This window comes from Eschrichtius robustus, chromosome 13 (assembly GCF_028021215.1).
Source record: "Eschrichtius robustus isolate mEscRob2 chromosome 13, mEscRob2.pri, whole genome shotgun sequence".
NCBI lineage: Eukaryota > Metazoa > Chordata > Mammalia > Artiodactyla > Eschrichtiidae > Eschrichtius > Eschrichtius robustus.
The window spans coordinates 102,832,848-102,855,926 of NC_090836.1; the positions used below are offsets into that span (position 1 = coordinate 102,832,848).

Sequence of the window (23,079 nt, forward strand, 5' to 3'; positions counted from 1 at the left end):
ACAGGGTGCCCATAGTGGGTGTTCCATCAGTAGTGGTTGTGATGGTGATGATGGAGGGGGCAGTTACGACAGCGATGGGGGGGTTATGACAGTGATGGGGTTTCGACGATGTTGGCGATTTTCATGCTCCTATAGTTTTACCAGATTTGTTAGTAAATTTTTCCAGTTACACTTATGGAACATGAAGAATATTGCTGTACCCGCAGTACTGATAATTATGTATTCTGTTCTTGTAAGAAAACTGTTTTAAACAAGAAGCCATTGCTTGAAATATTCCCATCGTTGCTAAAAAGCTGTTTGCAAAATAATTCATCTACAACCTGTTCCTCGTGCTTAGCCATGCTTATGGCTGCTCTTCAGTGTGTACTATTTTTTTCTTTAAAAAAAAGATTATACTTATTCTGGAGACCCATATGCTAAGAAAGATGAATTGGTGTCTAGATGGGTAGATGAGTTAGCAGTGAGCTTTAGGAGATATTTAGAATCGCGTATCAGTGTTTTATTTTGAATGCGGTGCTTCCAGTGATAATTAAAATAAGACATCACAAACCTGAGAAACTGAATCATCGTGGGAAAAGCACGTGTTTGGAGCCAGGGCAAACGTGGGTTGTCAGCCCAACTCTGCCCAATTACTAACTTCTCTGAGCCCGATTTCTTCATTATAGAATTGGGAACGTGACCTGCCTTTAGTAACTTTATTGAGAGTGTTAAATGAGATAATGTGAAAACATTTAATAAAGCTTCTGGAAGATGGTCTACTTTCATAGGCTGCCTACAAGCATTTCATAGAGTATAACAATGTTAAGTTATGTCTTCTGAGGGTAGCCAAAATAGATTAATGGGGAACACGTGCTGCCTTCTGATTATCTGGACAATGAGAAAAAAAATCAGCATGCTTCTTGGTTTTTGTCATATGGCTCATTACAGATAGGTGTTGCAGGTTAGACTTAGCTGACGGTAGTTGTCACATGAGTTCCTTCATAAAGTAGTTGGAATTGGAAACCTTTTACTAGGACAGACGGTAGAAAATTTTTAGCTAACTTTTCTTTGTGGATAAATAGAAAGTCCAGGTGGGGGTAATCATTTTGGCTTATCTGCAAAACTAGAGCCATGAAAAATTCTAAAGCAAAAGCAGAAGAGCCTTCTAATTGTTATTTTAAAGAAAGCTCTCAGTACTCTACCTGTATTTTATTTTAATCCATTAAAATAAATTAGATTTATTTATGGGAATCTAGTACAAAACGTAAAAATAAAAATTTTTCTATGGAAAACGAAGTTTATTGTTTTTGTCATAGAACTTTTACAAGTGATTCATGTAGCTGGCAGTGACACCGTAAACATCTTCAGCACCTGTGCTTGCATAAAAGCAGACGGTGACATCTCAAATATGGCTGAGGGCTTCAAGTCTCATCTCATTCGTCTGATTGGAAATCTGTGTTACAAGAATAAAGATAACCAAGACAAGGTACGGTTCTTTCTTAGTATGTTTCATACATATGTGGCTTTATTTAGAATATAATATTTAGGATTCAGAATCTGTTCACTTTTGGGGAATGAAGCTTGAGGTTCTTAGAAAGTAGCTTGAGGTATATCTATATGCATATATTACCACAGATAAACATAATGTGTCATATTTGTTTGTATTAGGGTTTGTATTTTTGTAATTCTGCGCTGTGTTTGTCCATAGTGTGTTTGAGCCAGTCTCCTTTCTTTTAAATAGTCAATGCTGTCCTAAGTCTGTGCATTTAAACACACTGTTTGTTTATATAGAGAACAGTGAATGAAAAATAGAACCTAGAAATTTTCAAACACATAGTAGACGTTTAATAAACAGTAGTTTTTATTGACTGTTATCTTAAAAAACAAACAAACCGATGGACCTAGAGTCTGTCATACAGAGTGAAGTAAGTCAGAAAGAGAAAAACAAATACCGTATGCTAACACATATATATGGAATCTAGAAAAATGGTACTGATGAACCTAGTGGTAGGGCAGGAGTAAAGATGCAGACGTTGAGAATGGACTTGAGGACATGGAGGGGGGAAGGGGAGGCTGGGACGTAGTGAGAGTAGCATGGACATACATACACTGCCAAATGTAAAATAGATAGCTAGTGGGAAGCAGCCGCATAGCACAGGGACATAACTCGGTGCTTTGTGACCACCCAGAGGGGTGGGAGGGAGACGCAAGAGGGAGGGGATATGGGGATATGTGTATACATAGGGCTGATTCACTTTGTTGTACAGCAGAAACTAACAGAACATTGTAAAGCAACTATGCTCCAATAAAGATGTATAAAAAAACAAACAAAAAAACAAAGCTTAACATCTGTGCCCTACATTTATGGATGATAGCATCATAAGCATTTCTTCCCGATATTTTGAAATAGACATGATGTTTAAGTATTAAATCTCTAAAAACTCAATAGACTGCCGTTAGAAACCTCTTTTGTGCTGAATAGCTTAGGGGTAATTGTATAGATAATGTGAGAGGGTGATTAAAAAGAGATGGCAGGAGAATTGGACCATATGCTTCATACTGAACAAGTCTGCCTGTATTTTTCCAGAGTTTTACTTTGGGTGGCATTTGTTTTGCTTCATCAGATATTGAATATATGTGTGGCAGGTTATATTTTTTCCAAGATGGCTGCAGAAGTACCTCACCATTCTGCATGTATTCCTGCAATGTTGACTTTGCCACTCCCCCATCAGGCGTTAGATTTATTTCTCCATCCTCTTGAATCTAGATGACTAAGGCCCTGTGACTACTTTGAATAATAAAATATGGTGGGAGTGATCCTGTACCACTTCTGGTGTAGCCCTTGACTGGTCTGGCAGATTCTGTATCTGGCTTCTTAGAAGCCAGTCACCATGTAAGAAGTGCAGATCCCCTGAGATTACCAAGTCCACATGGAGAAGTCCTGGAGGATGAGATGCAGTGAGGAGAGAGAAAGGGACTAGTCAAGGAACACCAAGGAACCAGGCATGTAAGTGAGAAACCATCTTGGAACTGTTTAGGTAGTTGCTCAGCTCCTTCGTTCCAAGCTCAGTTCCTCAGTTGCCCAGCTGATGCCACACGAATCAGGGACAGCCTGCCTGGCAAAGCCCTTTCTGAATTCATGACCCACAACACTGTGAGAAAAAGTAAAAAATTGGGGAAAGGAAAAATTTTTGTAGGTTCTGCTTCTGTTAATGGCCCTGTAAGCTAACGTTGGACTGATCCTCTTGCAAATAATAGCTATAAACTCTGGACAAAAGACAGCTATGTGATGAAGACACTCAAATTTGACACAAACAGATAGATTTTGGAATCGAAATGACAGTTGGAAGAATGGCATAGCAGAGAGTGTGCCATGCAGGGCAGTTAAAACTCTGATAGAAAATCTACAGTACTTTTAGCTTAAAGAATCAAAGGACAGTTTGGAGCAATCACAGCCTTTAGAAAGTGAAAGGGGGAATCCCGGAAAGGAGGACGTTAAGCCCCACATTCTGTGTACCAGCCACCTAAATCCCTGCTGATGCCTGAATCAGAGATGCGTGGGGCAGGCTCCAAGCAGCTAAGCTAAGGATAAGATAATTATACTGAGATTTGAGCTGCCACCCTGGAGTTTACGGTTTAAGTCCAACCAAGGTAATTACCTGCTAAAACAAAAATATCAATATTCTTTAGAGGAATATAGTAGAATCTAGAATTTTCCACAGCATAGCATTCACAATGTCTAAGATAACTTACAATCCAAACTTACTTGAAACACAGAAAAATATGACCCGTTATCCAGACAAAAAAGATAACGGAGATAGACTGTGTGGTGACACACATGTTGGGTTTATCAGACAAGGATTTTAAAGCAGTTGGAACTATGCTCAAGGATGTAAAAAAAACATGCTTTGAATGAATGAATAGATAGCTTATCTCAGCAGAGAAATGGAAACTATAAAAAAGAACCAAGTGGAAGTTCTAGAACTGAAAAATGCAGTATCCAAATAAAATATAAAAATTTTACTGAATGAGCTTAACAACTTGAGATGACAGAGAGTAAGTGTTCCTGGAGATAGATCAATAGAAACCATCCAGTCTAAAGAACAGAAGAAATCATCCAGCCTAAAGAACAGAGGAGAGAAAAGGTTGAAAATGGAATGGTCATCCTAAGATGCTAAGTTTTGGGGGAGTATGTTTTGCAGCATTTGAGAACTGGAATGATTCCTACAGGACATGGCACAGAACGGAGCACCGGATAACTTGCTCGTTTATTGCATGTGTTTACCGTTTTGACGGCTCCTCAACTTCAAGCAGGTGTGAGTGGAGGACTGCTGATCCACCCTTGGAAAATTACTGGACTGATTTTTGTAAGAGAAAGTTGATAGAGGATAAAACACTTTACCTTTTTTTAATGACCAAGACTGCCTTTCTTCAGGAGCACAAAAGAGGTGGTTTTCTCGTGTTTACCTATTCTTTTGTTGCTAATTTGGATTGGCTTCTTAAAGGAGCAAAATGTAGTAACCCTTAAAAGGCTTATGAAATAACTCAGTGAAGTCAGGATCAGATTGCGCCGTAAGTAAATACGGAGTGTGCCCGAGTGCTGCTCTGGAGAGGTCGCGGGGCTCACAGGAAGTCTATAGTGTGTCCTTCACGTGTGCAGTTGCTAATAGCACTGCTGACTTCTGAGCAAACACTCTTGAAGGTATGAAGGAGTTCATTCTTTGAGTGTAAGAATGCCTCTGTTTCTCCTACTTTTTTTACCTATGCCAACAAAAAGCTTAACCTGAAAGCATTACTTGTGGGATTTTTTTTTCTCTTTCCAAAGAATCTACCACAGCATAACCGTCTTGCAGCCAAATCCTGATTCCGTCTGAGGGTTAGAGACATTAGCCTTGCTCATTGATGCCTCAAACGATGGAGTTCACTAGCACTTGATGACTTTAGTTATAATTTTGGAGAGATGGATGGTTATGTAGCAGGTCTTTATCACCATGCCATTAATTTTCATTGTATTGTCTGGATGGATTGTCCCACTTCTCTGCAAATTGGGGCCTAAAGGGATGTTTGGCTCTTTCTCTACTCTAAGACTCAAAGTATGAGTTAGGGGGATTTTGTATCATTGAGCTTAATTTAGTTCATCCCTCACCCAGAGGGAAAAAGGGACTCATGATTTGTTTAGTGTCTACTATGTCCAGTGTTGTGCTTAGTGAACTACATGTATTATCCACTTTAATCTTTGCATCAGCCCTACGAATCCGGTTCTGCCGACCACACTGTAGGGAGAGGCCATCAGTTAGTGATTTGCAGAGTCCAGAGTAGAATTTAGATTTGTCTGTGAGCTCCTGGGCCTGTGCTCTCTCCCCTGTACCATGGAGCTTCTCATTTGGGAGCTCTCCAAGGGTTTGGAGAAGGGGTTTAAAATAGACTTCCTGAATGGCTTGAGACCGAAGATGCTGGAGGCTGGTGAACCCTGCTCTCCCAGGCCAGCCAGCCCCCTTGGGCCTGCTCTTGGTCCAAGTCTGCCACCCGTTTGCTGCTCACATCCCTGTCTCTGATTCATCCATGCATCAAATGTGGATGGTCCCAGCCTTGGACCCTTAGATGGATAAGACAGACAGGTGTGTCCTCCTGTGCATCTTCCCCTCTAGGAGCACCGAGGGGCCATCCTTGCCTCATTGAACTGGAAGCCCAGAGTTACCGACACACACTTCCTGGAATCTTTGTGTACTCCCTGACTGCTCTGAGGTTTGATCAGAAGCCATTGACGCCCAGCCTGGTCTCTGTGCTTATCTGTGTAACTTTGTTCATTGCATTGAGTGCGTGCCCACCTGCTGGATGGCTCCCCCTATAGTTAGTTATGTGGCCCTTTCCCTGTTACAAAGTTCTTTTCATCTGCATTAGTTCTCTGGAGCCTTTTGACACCTCTGTGGAAAAGGCTGAAAAGATATTATCATCGTTTTCCAAATGAAGAAACCAAGGCTCAGAGAGACTAAGTGTGATTTAATTCAGCTAGCATTTATTGGCTGGAAACTGCTATGTGCCGCGTGCTCTGGGGAAGACAGACTCACCTTAGTAGGGAGATCCGCACGGGCACTAGCAGCTCTAACCGGAGTCCCTGTGGGGAGGGCTGTCGGAGAGGAGCAGATGAGTGACGTGGCCCTCCGGTCTGGCTGTGCCCGTGCCTGGAGTAGCCCTGTCTCAGCCAGGACGGGAGCTGGCCTGCACCACAGTAGCAGGAAGGGCAATCATCTTCCTTTCCATTTGTGTCTTTGGGCAGTGTTTAAGAGGATCAAGTTGCCTGGTTTCAGATTGAAAATCTGCTCAGAAATTTGTCTTACCCAGTCTTCCATGAATCTTGAACTCTTAGGTCTGTACACATGATGGATTGTAGTATTTCCTGAATTGTAAAGGAATTTCTAGACTTCCCTTTACCAAGTCATGGTAGGGAGATGTGCTTAACTACTTAGCGACTTCTTACCTTGTGTTGTGTGCTCGACTTAACGTGGTATTTTCTTGCTTCATCTGTAGTGGTTAGCTTACTTTTAAAACCGTTGTGGACCTGAAATGGAGATTTTATTTTGGTTTCTATTGTGAGAAGCACATGGGTATTAATGCTGTAAATATGAAGAAAGCATTCTCCAGCTTCTTCTTTGTTAGAATAAGGAGTGTATAGTTTACTTTTTTTCTTCCCCATTCTTCTTTTCTTTGCTATTGTCATGAATTCTTTAACTGAATGCTTTATTAGAAGAAAAACCAAACATGGTTTTTGTTCTTGTTTTTCCATAAAGCTAAATGCATTATCAAAAATGGATGAGCAGGTGATCTAGTTTCTCTACCTTCTTTTTCCCCCAAAGAAACCATATTGACTAAGGTGGGCCATCCACTGTTTTGGCTACTGAAGCCATTCTGCCAAAGGTTTTGTGGAAATGCTGTTCGGTTTCTTCTCTTCCTCCTCCTCCTCCTGATAGAAAAGATTGCTAGCATTCACACATGTTTGATCCCATGTGTTCAAACATATGCACGCATAAAGCTTTCATTAAAGGCATAACTTCATTTTAAAAATAAGCCTGTCCTATATGGAAAAGTTCAAAGTGTAAAGACAATAAACTGTTTGACCACCCCAATTTGGAATAATCTATTTTGAAGGTAGGTTTCACTTTTATATACACATATATATGAAATCTTTGTGTTACATTTTTCATTAAAATGTTTTACCCATTGTGTGATTCCCAACATCTAAACTGTACCTGCTACATAGTAAGCATTCAGTAAATTTTTCTTGAATGAGAATTTATTTTAAAATATTTGTCATCTGTCCACTACATACTGAGCACAGTTTTAGATGCTGAAAATATAAAGCAGATAAGACACAGGCCTCCTCTTCAAGGAGTCTCAATTTTACTATAAAATGTCCTGACTATATTTGCAAACAAAGACATGTAGTAAAAATAAAATAACTTTTTTAAACAAAAATTAATATTCTTCTAAATTCTGGGTTCTGTAATTATTTTTGAAAGTCTTTTATGTTTAGGATATATTTGAATATATTCTAACTTATTGTAATTTGCCTTATTTTTATTTGATTTATCCATATCTATATTTTAGACTGTTAGGACATCTATATAGCATAATATTTGCAAATAATTAAAAAAATTTTTAATCTGAAGTTTAGGCTTTGTAGATCTGATTGCACTTTTTTCATTAATCTTAAAGTTTTAGACTAAATTTATGATTGTTAAGCATTCGTAACACGATTTTTTTCGAGGGGAGGGGTAACCTTTCACATCCAGATGGGAGAAGCCGTGAGCAGGCAAACTATTAAATCGTTTTTAAAAATGATTTCTTTCTATCTGAAATGTTCTTAAGCAGCATATTCACCTATTAAATCATGAAACTTAAAAAAATCTCTTGCTATTTCCTAATTATTTTCTTAAGGTTATTGCTCTTATCAGGGGTCAGTCCTTGTCTTCTGCGTCAGCGCTGGCTGACTTAACAGTTACCCGGAGAATTGACTGAGTGAGTGTTCTGCAGAGAAATGAGCGCTTGACAAGTGTGTGCTGGTGTTTCCTTTGTGCTGCTCTAGAGTGGGTTGAGGTGGCAGGGCCCTTGGTGCTCTGTCCTCCCACAAGGCCAGCACCTGCCTTCTTGGCCTGTGCCTGCCCTGTGTGGGCTTCCCAGCCTGCATTCTTTACCCCAGGGGCCTTAACCTGGCCTTTAGAACTGAAGGTCATAAGGTGCCTCCTCCGCAAAACCTTCTGAGGTCAGTGCAGGGAAGCTTTCTAGCCCCCGCTCCCCTCTGTACCCTGTCAATCTACTCCTTACTCCCCTGCTTTATACTCCCCCCACCCTCAGTTTCTGTATGTAAATACATTATCAATTGTTAATTCTGGTGCATATTGCAGCATATGTGTGCTGTTGTTTTTACTTAAGACTTTAGTGTGATACGCATCTATAAACTGACCCCTGGCAAAACCATGACATACACAAAATATCTGACTTTAGTGTCGCTCAGTTTTACTTTAGTGAGTACAAGTGGTACCTTCCTAACCATCCTCCACCACCACCACTTTTCCTTGCTTCTCCCTTGAGGATTAGTCTTCTGTGAAACCCCTTTCCCTAGATCTCCGTGGATGATAATGGCTAATGCCCTCTTTCCCAGACACGTATTTTTCCATTTTTACGGGAAGCTTCAATACCATAACTCTATGCCTGACTAGCTGGGGAATTGCAGATAGGCTATTGAAAATGTCCTGACGTTGGGCTCTCCTGGCACTGGCTCCTCTGTCTTCCCTCGGCTTGTAACATTTGGATCCAGAAATATGAGTGATGCTTATGGGGGAACCTTACAACAGACGGGAGGCTTGGGATAGCGCAGAGAATCCAGACAAGTCTTAGAGAAGCCCACATTTGCCTCTTAATTTCACCACTTTTTAGCTGTATAAAGTATAAATTGGGACATGTGACTTAACCTCTGAATCTCAGCTTCTTCATGTGTAAAGTGGAAACTGTTACACCTACCTCACTGGGTTGGAAGGATTAAATGTGATCACTTACATAAAGCATCTAATAGCGTGTCTTGGTGTCTGGTGTTGCTTACCACCTCCTGCTCTCCCCTCCCGCACCAACCTCACTGTAAATGAGCAGATCTAGTTCATTTCAGTGTCTCCCCATTGTACGTATTTAAATGGAAATTTGTACACATTTCACAGGTGTTTACGGAAACCCTCGTATTCTGTATTCTGTGTTCATTACTTTTCTAATAGATGGGGCTTTTGGGAGGAAGCAGAGTGAAAGCAAGTATGAGAACTTTCTTTAGGATGAGAATTTTTTTTTTTTCTCTTCAGTTTGACCACAAATGCTTTCTGAGTTGAATTTCTCTTTCGTTATTATTGAGTAGAGAGCTGAAGTGTTTTCTGTGTGGATACCAAAATCTGTTCTAGCTCAATCCCCAGAGTGTGTTAAGGAACTTTTAAATTACAGGTGTATGGCCCATCTCAGGTAGACTCTGTGTTTTCTGTCTGTCAGAAACACGTTGCACAGAATCCCAGCTTATTGATTCGAAGAGTGAATGTATAGGCAAGAGCTGGCTTGCTTAGAATTCCACTTCTTTGTAATGTAATCCCAGTTCAAAAAATATGTCAAAATTCATCAATCAAACCGTCACCATTAGTTTCCTGAACTTATAGTTCCTGTTACAGTAAATGAAATTAAAATTCCTATCTTGAGGACACATGTCATGGTTGAGTGTATTGTAAATTTTTTCTTTTGAAAGACCCACAAGCCCTTTTCTGTATCTTGTAGAGTGATCAGCTTGTTCTTTTGCAGAAAAGGCTTCATGTTGTTTAAAAGGAAGAATCATGCTAAATATATGCATCAAATACAACAATTTACTGTAGTCTGTTTCTGTTGCATACTAACCAGGCTCTTCCGTGGTTCCCACTGCTCTCTTCCCCAGGAGGCTGTAAGCTCCGTGCCGGCAGGACACAGGTGTCTGGTTTAACACCTGCCACTATACCTAGTGCGCAGTGTGAGGAATTAAGGGGCAGTGGATGAGTGTCCAGACTTAACTGGTTAGTCAGAGCTTGGGTAGTTGAGTTACCTGCTTGGAGCAGTAGCAGGCTGACGTCTGACCTCCAGACCCAGATTCTCTGCTGTGCTCCAGTGCATCCACATTCGCTGGAGACAGAGACGTTTGAACTCTCGGACCAACGTGTGCGAGTCCTTACGAGGGGGCACCTTTTGTAAAACAGCGCATGTGGGACTGACTTTGTTCTCGGCAGTGATCGCCCTCCTTAGTTCCTGTTGCACTGTTTGCAGTAGTCGGTGACTTCCTGGAGATTAGTGTAGGAAACTGCATTTCAGGGACGTGCATATTTCTCAGAAGCATCATTTACACACATCCTAGATACCGAAAGGAAGACAGTGGGGAAGTCATTTGCCCGGGGCGACTCAGCAGTTTGTAAAAGCCTGGAATCCGGTTTCCTTTACTAGGCCATGTGGTCAGTTTCTAGACTATAGGGGTTTTAAACGGATTTGTGTTTAATAGTAAAAACCATTATTTCGCGGTATCCATAACAAGAGGTATCTGAGAGACTTAGGTGAGCGGAAAACCAGCCACATAAACTGAGAGATGTACCTTGTTCCTGGATGGACATATGGAATATTGTAAAGATATGCGTTGGTTTTAGACTCATTGTTAATTGCTAGGCCAATTACAGTCCCCTGAGGGGGGAACCCAGAATTTTGACAAAAAATGAAAATAACTGAGGAATTATCTCAACAGTATTAAAATACACCCTGAAGTTAAAATAATCAACAATGTACAGAAATCCATAGGTTAGTGGAAGAGAGCATCCTTTAGAAGCAGACACCTGAGAAGTTATAAAAAGTTAACATGTGAGAAGGAAAGCCCAGAAACCCACAGAGAAAAGGAAAGTTTGTTATAAAAGTGAACCAGGGGTAATTGGTTAACTAGTTGGAAAAAAATCTAACCTCACCTGTAACGAACACCACAATAAATCTTGGCACAGTGGTTAAGACTCTGCACTCGCAATGCAGGGGCCCGGGTTCGATCCCTGGTTAGGGAACTAGATCCCACATGCGTGCCACCACTGAGGAGCCCGCCAGCCTACCGCACTTAGGACCTGGTGCAACGAACCAACCAAATAAATAAATAAATAAAATATTAAAAGAAAAAGAGGAGTAAAGGGTTAAAGATGGAACCATAGAAGTCTAGATAGTATTTAGTTGATTTTTCAGAATAACCAAGGATATTTTATGGATTAGAAATAGTGAAGACTGTCATAGACTTAGCTATAAATAAATGAGAAACTCAGGCTCAAACCACCCTAAATAGGTTTACACCTGGGGTTCTGCTAAATAATAGTTGGGTGACCCTGAGCAAAGTATTTAGCCTCTTTGCAACTCAGTTTACTCAGCCAGAAAGGGGGTCATATTAGCTCTTATGGCAAAGAGCAGCTGTGAGGAGTAGATTAGATCGTCCATGTACGATGTCAGATAAGCACTCCGTCATGGTCAGCTGCATTCATACTTATGCCGACGTCAGCATTGTTGATGATATTAGAAACAATCTACTTTTCCATCCGTTGGGAATGTTTCGATAAATTATGGTGATATGATATGTAACCAATAAAACCATGTTTTCAAAGAGCATACACCATATTGGCCCAGTGCTCATGACATTATGGTCAGTGGGAATTCGAAGCAGGACACAACATTGTATCTCGTAAACCCCTACTTTTATATTTTTGTATCTATCTTATATGTATATTTACACAGATACAGATGTGCATGACAAAATGACCCCAAAGAAATACACTGCAACATTAATAGCAGTTATCTCTGGCTGGTAAAATTAAGGATTGGTGTCTTTTTCCCATATATTTTTTTGTAGTATTTACAGTGAATGTGAATCACTTTAATCATAATAAGAAAATACTATTAAGAAAGGAAAGGGGCATGAATGCCGAATTCTGATTTTCCTCTGTGACAAGAAGAGCGTATGCCAAGTTCATTAGTGACCAAGGTAATTCTTTCCTTGTTCTACTTTCAGAGTAGGACACCATCCTGACCCTTCCCGGCCAAGGTCTGGGGGCTTTAACAATTACAGTTTCAATCATATTTGTAGTGGAAGGATTTGAAAAAGTAAAACGTGAGCATAGGATCTGGATGATTTTGCCAACAAATAATATCTGGGATGGAGGTGGTAGGTGGTGTGTATGTGTAAGAGACAGAGAGAGAGGGGGGAACTAATAAAGGTTATTTGTCCAATGTGTGGAACATTGAGGGGAATAGGAATTCTGATTCACCCTTTATTGTCAGGTGTTCTGATTTGGGTATATTAGCTTTTGCTGAGTGCATGAGTGCCCAAGATTTCTGTTACATATCTCAACTTAATACAATCTGAGTGCTTTTGACATTGTGAAATTTCTTTATATCTCCCCAGGCTTCATTTCTCTGGTTAAATGAGAAAAGTGCTCTTATTTCAAATGTTAGGGAGTATTCTCCTTTTTCTAAAAAAATATAATCGAACTATCTGTCACGCATCGAAAACAGTTTTGATCTTTAGCATATTTCATGTTTTTTTGTTGTTTGGTTTTTTTCCTGGAGGATCAAAGTCGCGTTCCTATAAAAAGCCTTTTTTTCATCAACACTTGAAGTCACTGTGAGGTTGCTCCCCCCCCCCCCTTAAAAGCCTATTGCTTATCTCATTCTGATAGAATTTAATTTCACACCCATCACATTCTAATGGACCAAGAGTGATACTTAGTCTCAAGCTGTGGAATTTAGTTTTAATTCAAATCTACTGCAGTGTTGCAGTTAAGAGTAAAAGCAGGAATAATTTTGACTCCAAATATGAACGAATGTGCTATTTGGCGGCGTGGTGTAGGCTTTTAGTTCAGTTCAGCAAATCTGTATCTGCCGTATGCTGTGTATCAGCCAGTACTCCAGGCGCTGGGAATGAAGAAATGGATTTGGCCTCATGCTTACTCTCAAGGAATTCACACTGTAAAGGGGGAGACAGGTGTGAAAATAGAGTCGAATAAGTGGTGTATGAAAAGTATTCAGAATGAGTAGTAGACACATTCTAAATGGTCGATTGTAAATGGCTCACCTCTGAGCTTCAGGAAGAGCCCTGGGATCTAGGCCTTCAAGAGTGACTGAGAAAGAGGCAGGCAGAGAAGAGGGTTGGCCTTGCAGGCAGATTAGCACCTGTGAGCAGGTGTGTGGGCCCATGTGCTGTGTGCTGGACTTAACCAGGACCGAGGGAGTGGGAGGTGGGGTGGCAGGGTGGCGGGGGACCTGGGATGGGGCCAGAGTGGAGGGCTGGCCAGCTAGGCTGTGTGGGCCTTTGTTTGCCGTACTGACGGGCTCTGAACTCCATGGGAGGAGTTGTGAGTCTTAGGACAGTTTCAGTCTTGGTAGATTCATTAAAATATCTTCCGTTTCTGAAAATGATCTATTCTGTTTCAGATCCATTTATTCCCTCATTGTGTACCCCAGCCTCCAGGGACTTCGTCCTGGTCGGATCCCGGATCCCTCCACTCTTGTCTACTGCTCTGGCTTTTCATTCTTGGCGTCACGGGTGGTACAAAGGCTGCCCAGTGGCAGGATGTCACCCAGGTCCCCTGGGCCCTCCAGAAGTTAGTCACAAAAGTGAGTCTTGTCAGCCAAGCAGAGCAGTTGGGAGGTAGCCCAGGCGGGTGTTTACTGCGTGAGCTTCCCCCCGACTCCCTGCTTCTGGCGTTCTCACACTCTTACCTTCAGCACAGTGTATGGGGAAATTTTGATTTGGGGAAAAAAGAAAGTTTAAATTCCATTTTTTTTACTTGCTAAGAAGGCAGCCTTGGTACACTTTACTTCTCAGAGTCTCAGCTCCTTCACCTCTAATGAGATAACCTTACTGGCCTCATGCATTTGTTCTGAGGATGAAATTACTGTTCGTGATAACGCGAGTGACTGCCCTTCACGAGCGCCTCCTAGGTGTTCCCGAGTGGGGTGTTCTGTAGAGGGTTTCGCTTATCCCATCCAGTCCCAAAGCCCGTGTGCCACCAGGTCACTCTGCCTCTCGGGGCGCGGCCTGTCGGAAGGTCCTGGCTCGGGGCCCGGCTCGCAGAGCAGCCGTCATCCCCTCTGCTGACGCCTCCGGGAGCAGGGCCTCAGCCTCTGTGCATTGGGCCCCTGAGGGGCAGCACCACGAGCGGGAGCCAAGGCAGGGAGAAGGCTGGGGGCCCTGCCAGTTCCTCGGCTGCCTGGGAGCTGCCCTCCCTCTGCACAAGGACGGGCTTGCCTTCCCTCGCCAGGCAGCTTCCTGGAGCCCGGGCCCTGGACGGGAAAACCACACGTGGTCCCTTGCTGGCCACGTTCACCCTTGAGGCAGATAGCCTCCCAAGTCTGCCTCAGGGATGCGCACGCCTGCGCCGTGCTTAGGACGTCTGTGTGGTGCTGCCCTTGAGGTGGGCGGGGGAGGCCCGACTCTCCGCGACCCTCCATCTTCCCTGTGATCAGCATCACGCCGACAGTTCCATCATCAGCCTTGCGGTTCCTTCAGTTCAGACCTCCGTTAACAATGCACATACACCTTGGAGAGGAAACAGTTTAAGCCCTCGTCAGGCTTCCACATATTTGTGTGATGTATTTCTGTCTTTCCTGAGAGCAAACTCGATAATATGGTTAGGAGTGACCAAGACTCTCCTCCTAACCAAACCTAAAGCCTGTGGTCAGTCACTGTAGTCACTTCCTTGCTTATAGTCTTTATGCTACTAGTGGTAATAACTTGTCCACATTTGGAAGTACCTACATTTTCTTTGGGAGAAAAGGCATTAGTTACCTTGGCCACTTATTTAGATTGGAAAAATAAAATTTTAAACCTTATTTAAGACCGTGGAAAAGTAAATTGCTTCTAAAATGAATAGTAACAAAGCAGTCACAATAATAGAAGCAAGCATTGCATACTGCTGACTGTGACAGACACCTGCCAAGCCCTTTACGTAAGCCAGTGCATTTATCCTCAGGTAGTTCCTAGAGTAGGTGATGTTATTATCCCCATCTTACAGATTTGTAAACTGAGGCCTGTCAGGGTTAAAATACTTGCCAGTCAGTGGTGGAGCCACATGAGAACCCCGGCGGCCTGGCCCTGCGTCCCCCAGCCGCCTGCTCCTCCTGCTGCGTTCAGCGCAGACTCAGTGTTGGCCACACCTCTGTGTTGTCTGGTTGTCTGCTGAGGACATCATTAGCCAAAGACACAGTGCTTCCAGTTTCCTCCTTGTGGTCACAGATTCTAGTTCTGTTTGTAAATAAATGCATGCAGAATATCCAATATCAGCCTTTCAGGTGCAGGAGTAAAAATGATTCTCTTTGCTTATCCAGACAACTTTTAAGTAATTAATTTTCTGAGTCCACTCTTGAAAGACTGACATTTCCAAAAAAGATAGCTATATTAAACAAAATTCTGTCTACTAATATATACTATTATATATACAGACACACATACATACATAAGCAGAGAGAATATATGTTCTTTAATCATTTAGAGACAGTAAACTATTGGCCTTAAAAGAAAACAGCTAAATAGCTATGATGAGCTTAAAGAATATTTCCAGTTTTTGTTTGACTAGAATTTTCTGAGAAGGCCCGTAGGTATCATTTCAGCCCCCTCTGCTGAGAATTGCAGGAAACCTTGTTCCCTCTTGTGAGCTGGGACAGCTGATCAGAAGTTTGCTTGTTAGGTGGGTGGGTGGGGTGTGATTGTCCTTTTCCGGGTGGACTGTTTGTATTACTGTACATCTTATGTTACAAACCCTTCCCCAAGCTGCACTTAGCTCATGTTACTCTCAGACATTTGAATAATTGGTTTAACGTGAGACTGATTTCTGAGAATGACTCATCGCTGTTTACTTGGTATGATTTAGTGACAGTGTTGAATTTACGCACTGGAGAACTCCAACAGGAAACTTTAAAAATAAGTCATTTCCATGGTAGAGTTCAGACAGGAGCGGGGTTGGAGTTTTCATCTTTTGAGGCCCATACAGTCAGTGCAGGAGGAGGGAGGAAGAGGAGACTGGAGGACCATAGATGAGATGAGATGAGAAATACATATTCACATGTTTTCTGAAACAGATCACACCCTCCTCCTTTTGGTGGCAGGGAGTGACTTTGGTCCGCACCTGCAGCCCTGGAACGGACAGCCTGGGGGTGTGGAGGAGGCCAGCCGGCAGGGGGAGTCTGAGCTGGGAGGGGCGGGGGGGGGGGGCGGTCGTTGACAGAAAAATCCGACTGGCAGGCCTCTGGGAGTGGGGAGGGGGAAGGCGTGTCCGTCGCCTGCTGGAATTTCAACCCTGGCAGCTCTCAACTCAAACCGCTCTCCCTCTCTCTCTCCCTCTCTCTCTCTCTCTCTCTCTCTCTCTATCTCTCTCTCTCTCTCTCTCTCTCTCTCTCTCGCTCTCTCTCTCGCTCTCGCTCGACCCAACCCAACCCAACCCAAAGAGAACTATCTCAGAGCTTCCATGCAGAGAGGGGGCAGTACCAGCTGATTTTTAAAACACAGATGGGCAGTGGCACCCTGTGCCCTCACCCTGGGCTGAGGAGCCCTGTTCCAGCCGCGCCCCCAGCAAAGGCTAGTAGAGGCCCAGGGTGGGGAAGCCTGGCCAGAGCCAGATTCAGTCAGATTTAGAATTTTGCTGTTTCCCCTCCAGGGCCCCTGGAGAATGTGTTCCAAGGGCAGGAGGGATGTGTCATTGAGCATTTTGAAGAGAGAGAGCAATCAGTCCTTTCTGTATTATCTTTAAGATAGATTTGTTTTTAATCTCGGAAAATCATTTCTAGCAGTTTTAGAAGAAGGATATTCTTATAGCACCAGTAAATACAGATAGGATAAAACCTTTGCAAGGAGTTTTTAGCATACTGTTTGTGAAAGTGTTTTGAAATTTTAGTTAATGTCAGGATTGTGACTAGAATTCGCATGCAAAGTAAAAGTGTTATTCTCTTATAGTTTTTATAGACAGTTCAGCTTGGCCTTATTAGAAAATGAAGCACTGATACACTTTCTCCAATTGGTTGTACTCATTTAGGCTACATGTATTAAATTGGCATTTATTAGACTTCTGTGTACACTGTGTATTAGTTTTACTTACCTTTGTAAAAAACGGAAGAAAACACAAGTTCCGCCTTTGTGATGAGAGGCAAAAAATTCGACCTATAGTTGATACTTCAAAGTTTGTACAGCAGAGAGTGACTTAGCTGTTTGTTACCAGAGCAGTGCCGTCAGAAAGGCCCCACGCAGGGGTTAGGGGACCCCAGCCAGAGTCAGCCCTCCACCCCTGCCCTGCCCCCACCATCCTGAGCTTCCAGTGCTCTTGCCTGACCTTTGGCTCAGAGTTGTGCACCCTGCTCCCCTCCCTCACGTGCAAAGTAGGTCTACAGTCTCCTTAGTAGGGTCGTTGGAGAGTTGACCTGAACCACGGTGTGTGGAGCACGGGCATACGTGGACCATCAGTATCTACTTGTAGTATTGCAGGCTTTCTAGCCGTTTCAAATTGGTGTACAAGCTCAGAAAAACCAGTTTTACTTTTATGGAATTACATACTCATGGCTTGAGATATACCCCCTCCAGTGCTGTACAATCATGGTTTCTGGTTCAAAACATTCGATTCAAAGTATTGATCCTGAAAAACTGAAGTTTCTTACAGAATATCACACCAAATTTCAAGGTTGCTGTGGATGTGTTACTGTGCCCGTTCACAGCCTTGGACATTCTTGGTTAGTGCAGTGTTTCATGCTCTGACAATACCTTTAAGATGTTGTTTTTAGGTTGCCAGGTGTTAATTTAAACACACACCAGCCTGTGTGTTTGCGCGTGCACGCATGCCTACATACTCCCGCCACAGTGCCGGGAGCTGTGATTTAAAGTGGAATTGATAGAGCAGTAGGTAATGTTTTATATTTAGGGCAAGCTCCTGATGTACAGCTTCGTGTGACATCTCGTTTTTTAAAGCCTGAGGCATCAGTAATCTTTATAGCAAGAATTCTCATGCTGTTAGGCATTCCAGGCTTACTTGTCTATTCTGCCCAGTAAATATATGGCTTTTATGGACTTATAAATCATGACAGTAGGATTCATACATATCCAAAAAAAGAAGAGATTTAAATCTTTACCAAGTTACCAAGATTTAATGTAGTTTAGCCATTATTCTTACTTAGAAGTAACATTCTTATCTAAAGGCAGTATATTTCATATCTTTGAAGGTAACTCTAAAAACGTATTGCCAGAGAAACAAATATTTATTAAGAGCACCCTGTGTGCCAAGCACTCTGCCAAGTGCAGCCGAGAAGCAAGTGAAAGAAACGGCCCCAGCCCGTCAGTAGCTCAGAGCCCAGAGGAAGGTGCTAAGAGGTGAAAGACGATGGTTGCCGGCTGGGCAGTCCGACTCCGCGGTAGAGGAGAGAAGGCGGAAGGGGTGGCAGGGCAGAGCGTCCCCCACTCTGCACGGGGCTCTGGGGCAGGAGCACGGGGGATGCGGAGTCCTTAACAGTGTCGTCAGCAGAGGCCGCGTTCACCTGCGTGTTCGCGAATTCCCCTCCCTCTCTCCTTCCCTCCCCTCCTCAGGCTCTAGTTTGGGAGGGAGTCGGGAGCTGAGGAGAGCACCAGTGGGTCGGGTCCAGAGCCTGCCCGCGCCTCCCCCCGCCCCCCCCCCCCCAGTTTACATACAGACAGAATGCGCAGATTTTAAATGAACGGTTTGGTGAGTTTGGGCAAATCTGTACATCTGTGTAACTGTCACCCCAACTGAATATACAGGACATTTGCATCACCTCAGAGCACTCCACCGTGTGGGGGCTGGCTTTTAGGGGCTGGGGGTACAGCCTCCTGCGGAGGACTCACGGCCCTGAGTAAGAACCAGGGCCCAGGGCGGGATCCTGCATTGCTCGTTTCCTGTGGTGGAGGTGGCCCTGTGCCTTGGCTTAAACTTCCTGGGAGCAGCAGCCCGTGCCCTGGAGGTCCTGGCTCATGCGTGGCCTGAAGGCGCTCAGTCTTTCCATCCTTGGATGACGTTTCTGATCCTCTTCCTGTGCTTTTAGTCAGGTGTCTTGCAGGCTGGGTGCCTCTGTGAGCGTGCCTTCGTTACCATGGCCCTCTGTGTGTGTACACAGCCCGTGGGGGGTTATTCACGCACAGGGGTAATTGCTCCACGTTGCTCCCTTTAGCTTATTAGCAAGCGTTTACTGAGGGCCTGCCATGTGCCAGGAGTCTCTGTTAAGCTCTCAGTTTCACAAACCGAGTCAGATGCAGTCCTTCTTCTCAGGTGGCTTCTGACCTAGTGTGCGCCACAGACGATAGGCAGAGCTACGACGCGGTGTGGTCAGAGCTGGGGAGGGAGTAAAAGCACGAGGCTTGGGTTTCCGCGGCAGCGGCAGCGACAGCGACGATAATAGTTACACTTACTGAGTGCCTGCTCAGCACTAGGCATGGTTCTCAGTGCTGACCTCTTAACTCCTTTAACCCTCTTGATGTTATTTTCCCTATTTTGCAGATGAGGAAACTGAGGGCCAAAGAGGTTAACTAATGTGCCCACCACCACACAGTTGTTCAATGACACGAGCAAGAAATAAGCTTTGTCATTTCTAACCACTTGGATTTTTCGGGTTGTTACTGCAGCATAAACTAGCCTATCCTCACTTGATAAGAGCGTCCTGGAAGGGCTTGGACAAGAGCCACTCCTGGGGGTGGGGAACCACTGAGAAGCCGGCTCCGGGTGTCTGGAGTGGGAGGACAGGGAGGCCTGATCAGGGGCGTGATGATAAGGTGGAAATAGGAGGACAGATTGGAGAGGAAAGAATCTGAGAAAGATAGGAATGCAAGAGGATGTTTTTTCCTTTGGTGAGACCATGGTACTTGACTGTTGCTGTCCTTTTGGGAGAGAAGTTAGCTGTTCGTTGTTGCCCTACCAGTTCAAGGACTATTTTTGGTATTTCTGTGGGTGATTTTGAGCAGAGATTAAAATACCATCTGAAATACTAGGAGCCTGTAAACTCAGTGCTGTTTCCCTCAGCTCCTAGCACCGTACCTTGCCCAGGGCATGTGCTCTGTAAATTTTTAGGGATGAACAAATGAATATTCTTAAATTTTTTTTTTTTTTAACGTTTAAACTTCTTTAAGCTCTTATTTAAGCTACATTTGCTGCTTTTTCCTTTTCCTCTAACCCTTCTAGGGAGATTAGGTGTGAAAATGGTAATTGATAAATTTGTAATACAGCATAGCAGGCATAAACTCTTTTAAAGAGGTGAAAGTGAAACGTAATGTCACATCACAATACAGTTTGTGCTGGAAAGTATCTATTTTCCTGTTCTTGAAACTTCTGAATCCAGTGGCTAGATTTCACACAATCCTTTGGGCTTTTTTATCATACACCTCTTCCCTGCTTTTGCCTAGGCATTATTAGTAATTATGTAAAAATCTGTTTTAGGCTACACCCCAGGGAATAACAAAAGCTGGCTGCTTGTCTACATGGTCTTTAATTAAAGCTGAAAAAAATTAGGCCGTTGTGATGCAGATATTTTTAAAATGCTGCCTAAAACAGAAGAGGCTGATTTAAGTGCAATCAGCTGTAAACTGTTTGTACTTAAATGGATTAAAGTATAATCTGGCTTTTTAAAAAACCACATCTGTCTGGGATGTGGGTAGGTGTGGTCCTAATTTTAAGCAGGTGAATGGACCACGTAAGCCTTTAAGAAGAGTCTTCTGACTCCCAGGTTTTTCTGATTTTTAAAAAATTTCCTATCATTTCACTTTATGGTTTAAGTGAGCTGAACAACAAAAATTAATCATAAAAGATAATGTTATACTCATATAACAATTACAGAAAAAGTGAAATGCTTGAAGTTATAGGTAAAAAAGTAAATTAATTTTCTCTGTCTGTACTAGCTTTTGTCGTGGCATTCCTGAAGCTGTTTTTGTAATTATTTTCTTCTTGTGTGTCTCCCTTGCCTGGTCTGTATTTCTTTCTTTAGGGCCAGGTACCTTAGCTTCCTAATCTCTGTGTGTACATTACCTGACCGAGGGCCTGGCCCCCCATAGGTACTCAGATATTCATGGACACTTCGCCTTTCTAGACAGGAGGGGTGGATGACTGTTTCTTACTTATCTTTGTAATAATGATATAACAGGTAAAATCGATTATTTCAGTCAGACGTAAATGCAGTAGAGTCCTTTTGACTGTTGTATTTTCTTTGCTTAATATTGCTAATTACACACACACACACACACACACACAACACACACACTTTGAATGTAACATCTTTGAATGTGTCTCTGCACTAAACTTGTTCTTTAAATAAAATAGTATTCCCAGCCTGATTGGCTCAGTCATAATGAGGTGGTGAACTTGCTAGGCCCTCCTAGATAACCCCTAGACTCGGTCTGGGCAGGGCTCTTCCTTCCAGTTTCTCTCAAGCTGGCTCATGAAGAGCTGGGCCAGAGCGTGTATTTAAGGATCCACTGAGTACGTGGCCTCCTAGAGCAGGAACTGAAGGGCCTCCAGGGCCTCGGGGGCTCTGAGACCGTCAGGAGCCAGAGCCGCTCCTGCTGTCGCTCAGAGGCCGCCCCGCCTCACACTCTGCCCTCTGCCCGCGCGTCCAGCCCAGCGTCCTGGCTCTTCAGACTTCCCTCTTTTTTCCTTATGGCACCGAGCGGCCACCAGCCTGACCCTTGGTGCATCCTTACCTCACTGCTCTGGAGCCTGCCTCTGACAGGTCACGTCCCCCTGTGTCTTGGTTCCACATCTTAAGAACTGTGTGGCTTCTCTTGGGTCAGTTTCCACCCTTGTTGCAGCTCCCTCGCTGCTCTGCTCGGTGTGGACCCTGGACCAAGCACAGAGGCGCCCCCTGGGGCTTTGACATGCAGAATCTGAGGCTCCACCTCACACCTGCTGAATCAGAACCTGCATGTTAGCAAGATGCCCAGGTGGTTTGAATATATAGCAGAGTTTAAGAAGCACGTGTGTCGCCATGGCCACTCCTGCACGAAGAGCAGCGTGACACTGTTTCCTGGAGGAGGAGGTCGTGACCGCGGCCGTTTAGCGTGGAAATGACCTGGCCTGTGGCCAGCCCAACCTCGCTCTCCCACCCTGGCATGGGGGCACGGGGGCACGGGGGTGGGGTGCCGGAAGATGGCGGGGGGGGGGGCGTATCTTGTAGCTCGGTGCAGAGGTGTGAGGGGGAGGGTGGGCCTGCTGTGATTGGAGGAGAGCAGGGGGCAGCTGGCTGCAGAAGGAGACTTTGTGTTTGGAATAAAGGTTGGGTCAGGGTTATGGAAAGCCTTTGAATATCAAGCGAGGAATTTGGAGTTCATCCCTCTGTCACTTTGCCTTGACACCTGGCAGTCCTGCTGCCCTTCACCTTCTAGGCTTCTGCATTTACTCTCCTCTCGGCCTGATTCCCAGGGAGTTGCGTGGCTGGCTCCCTCGTTTCCGTGAGGTTTTTGCTCATCTTGTCAGCGGCCTTTCCTGCCTCTCCTCCCTTTAAAGTTGTCCGCCTCCCCCACCCCCGTCGCTCTCCCACTGCTGTGGCACTCTCTCCCCTTCTCTGTCACACTTACTGCCATCTGTCGTGCGATGTGTTTATATGATGTTTTGGGTTTTGTCTGCTCCCCGTCCACGCTGATACTCCTGGAACGTAAGTACAGTGAGGGTAGGCAAGGACCATGTTTCTCTCCTTCACTGTTCCAGTGTCTAGATTGGCACCAGGCATAGAGTAGGCTTTCATTGCAGACGTGGTGTCAGCCGCGTTGGGTCCTCTACCACCTTTTCCTACCCCAGTGTCTTCTAGGCTCCCCTTGTTTCTTTCCTCAGGCTGCTAAGCGTTCTTGGAGAAAATTGCAGTACCTGACTAATGAACTCCATTCCAAAATTATGCCAGCCAGTTTTCCCTGGGCCTTTCCACTCATCATGAATCCCATAGTGCTGGCTTGAAATCTTTCCCTCAAGTTGCGCAAGGGGTCCAGACCACTTCCACTGTCTACTGTAGCTCCCTGAACTGAACTTCAGACGCCTGCTCGTTTTCTAAGTCTGAATTCTCTGCATCGAG

At 44.0% G+C, this 23,079-nt stretch overlaps 1 protein-coding gene across 1 annotated transcript in view; it reads left to right on the top strand.

The window, feature by feature from the left end:
• Window positions 1–23,079, top strand: part of ATXN10 (ataxin 10) — a 153,310-nt gene that overhangs the window by 61,987 nt on the left and 68,244 nt on the right. The window contains exon 9 of the mRNA XM_068560526.1: window positions 1,296–1,465. Coding sequence (XP_068416627.1) covers window positions 1,296–1,465 — 170 coding nt within the window. The remainder of the gene's footprint in view (window positions 1–1,295; window positions 1,466–23,079) is intronic.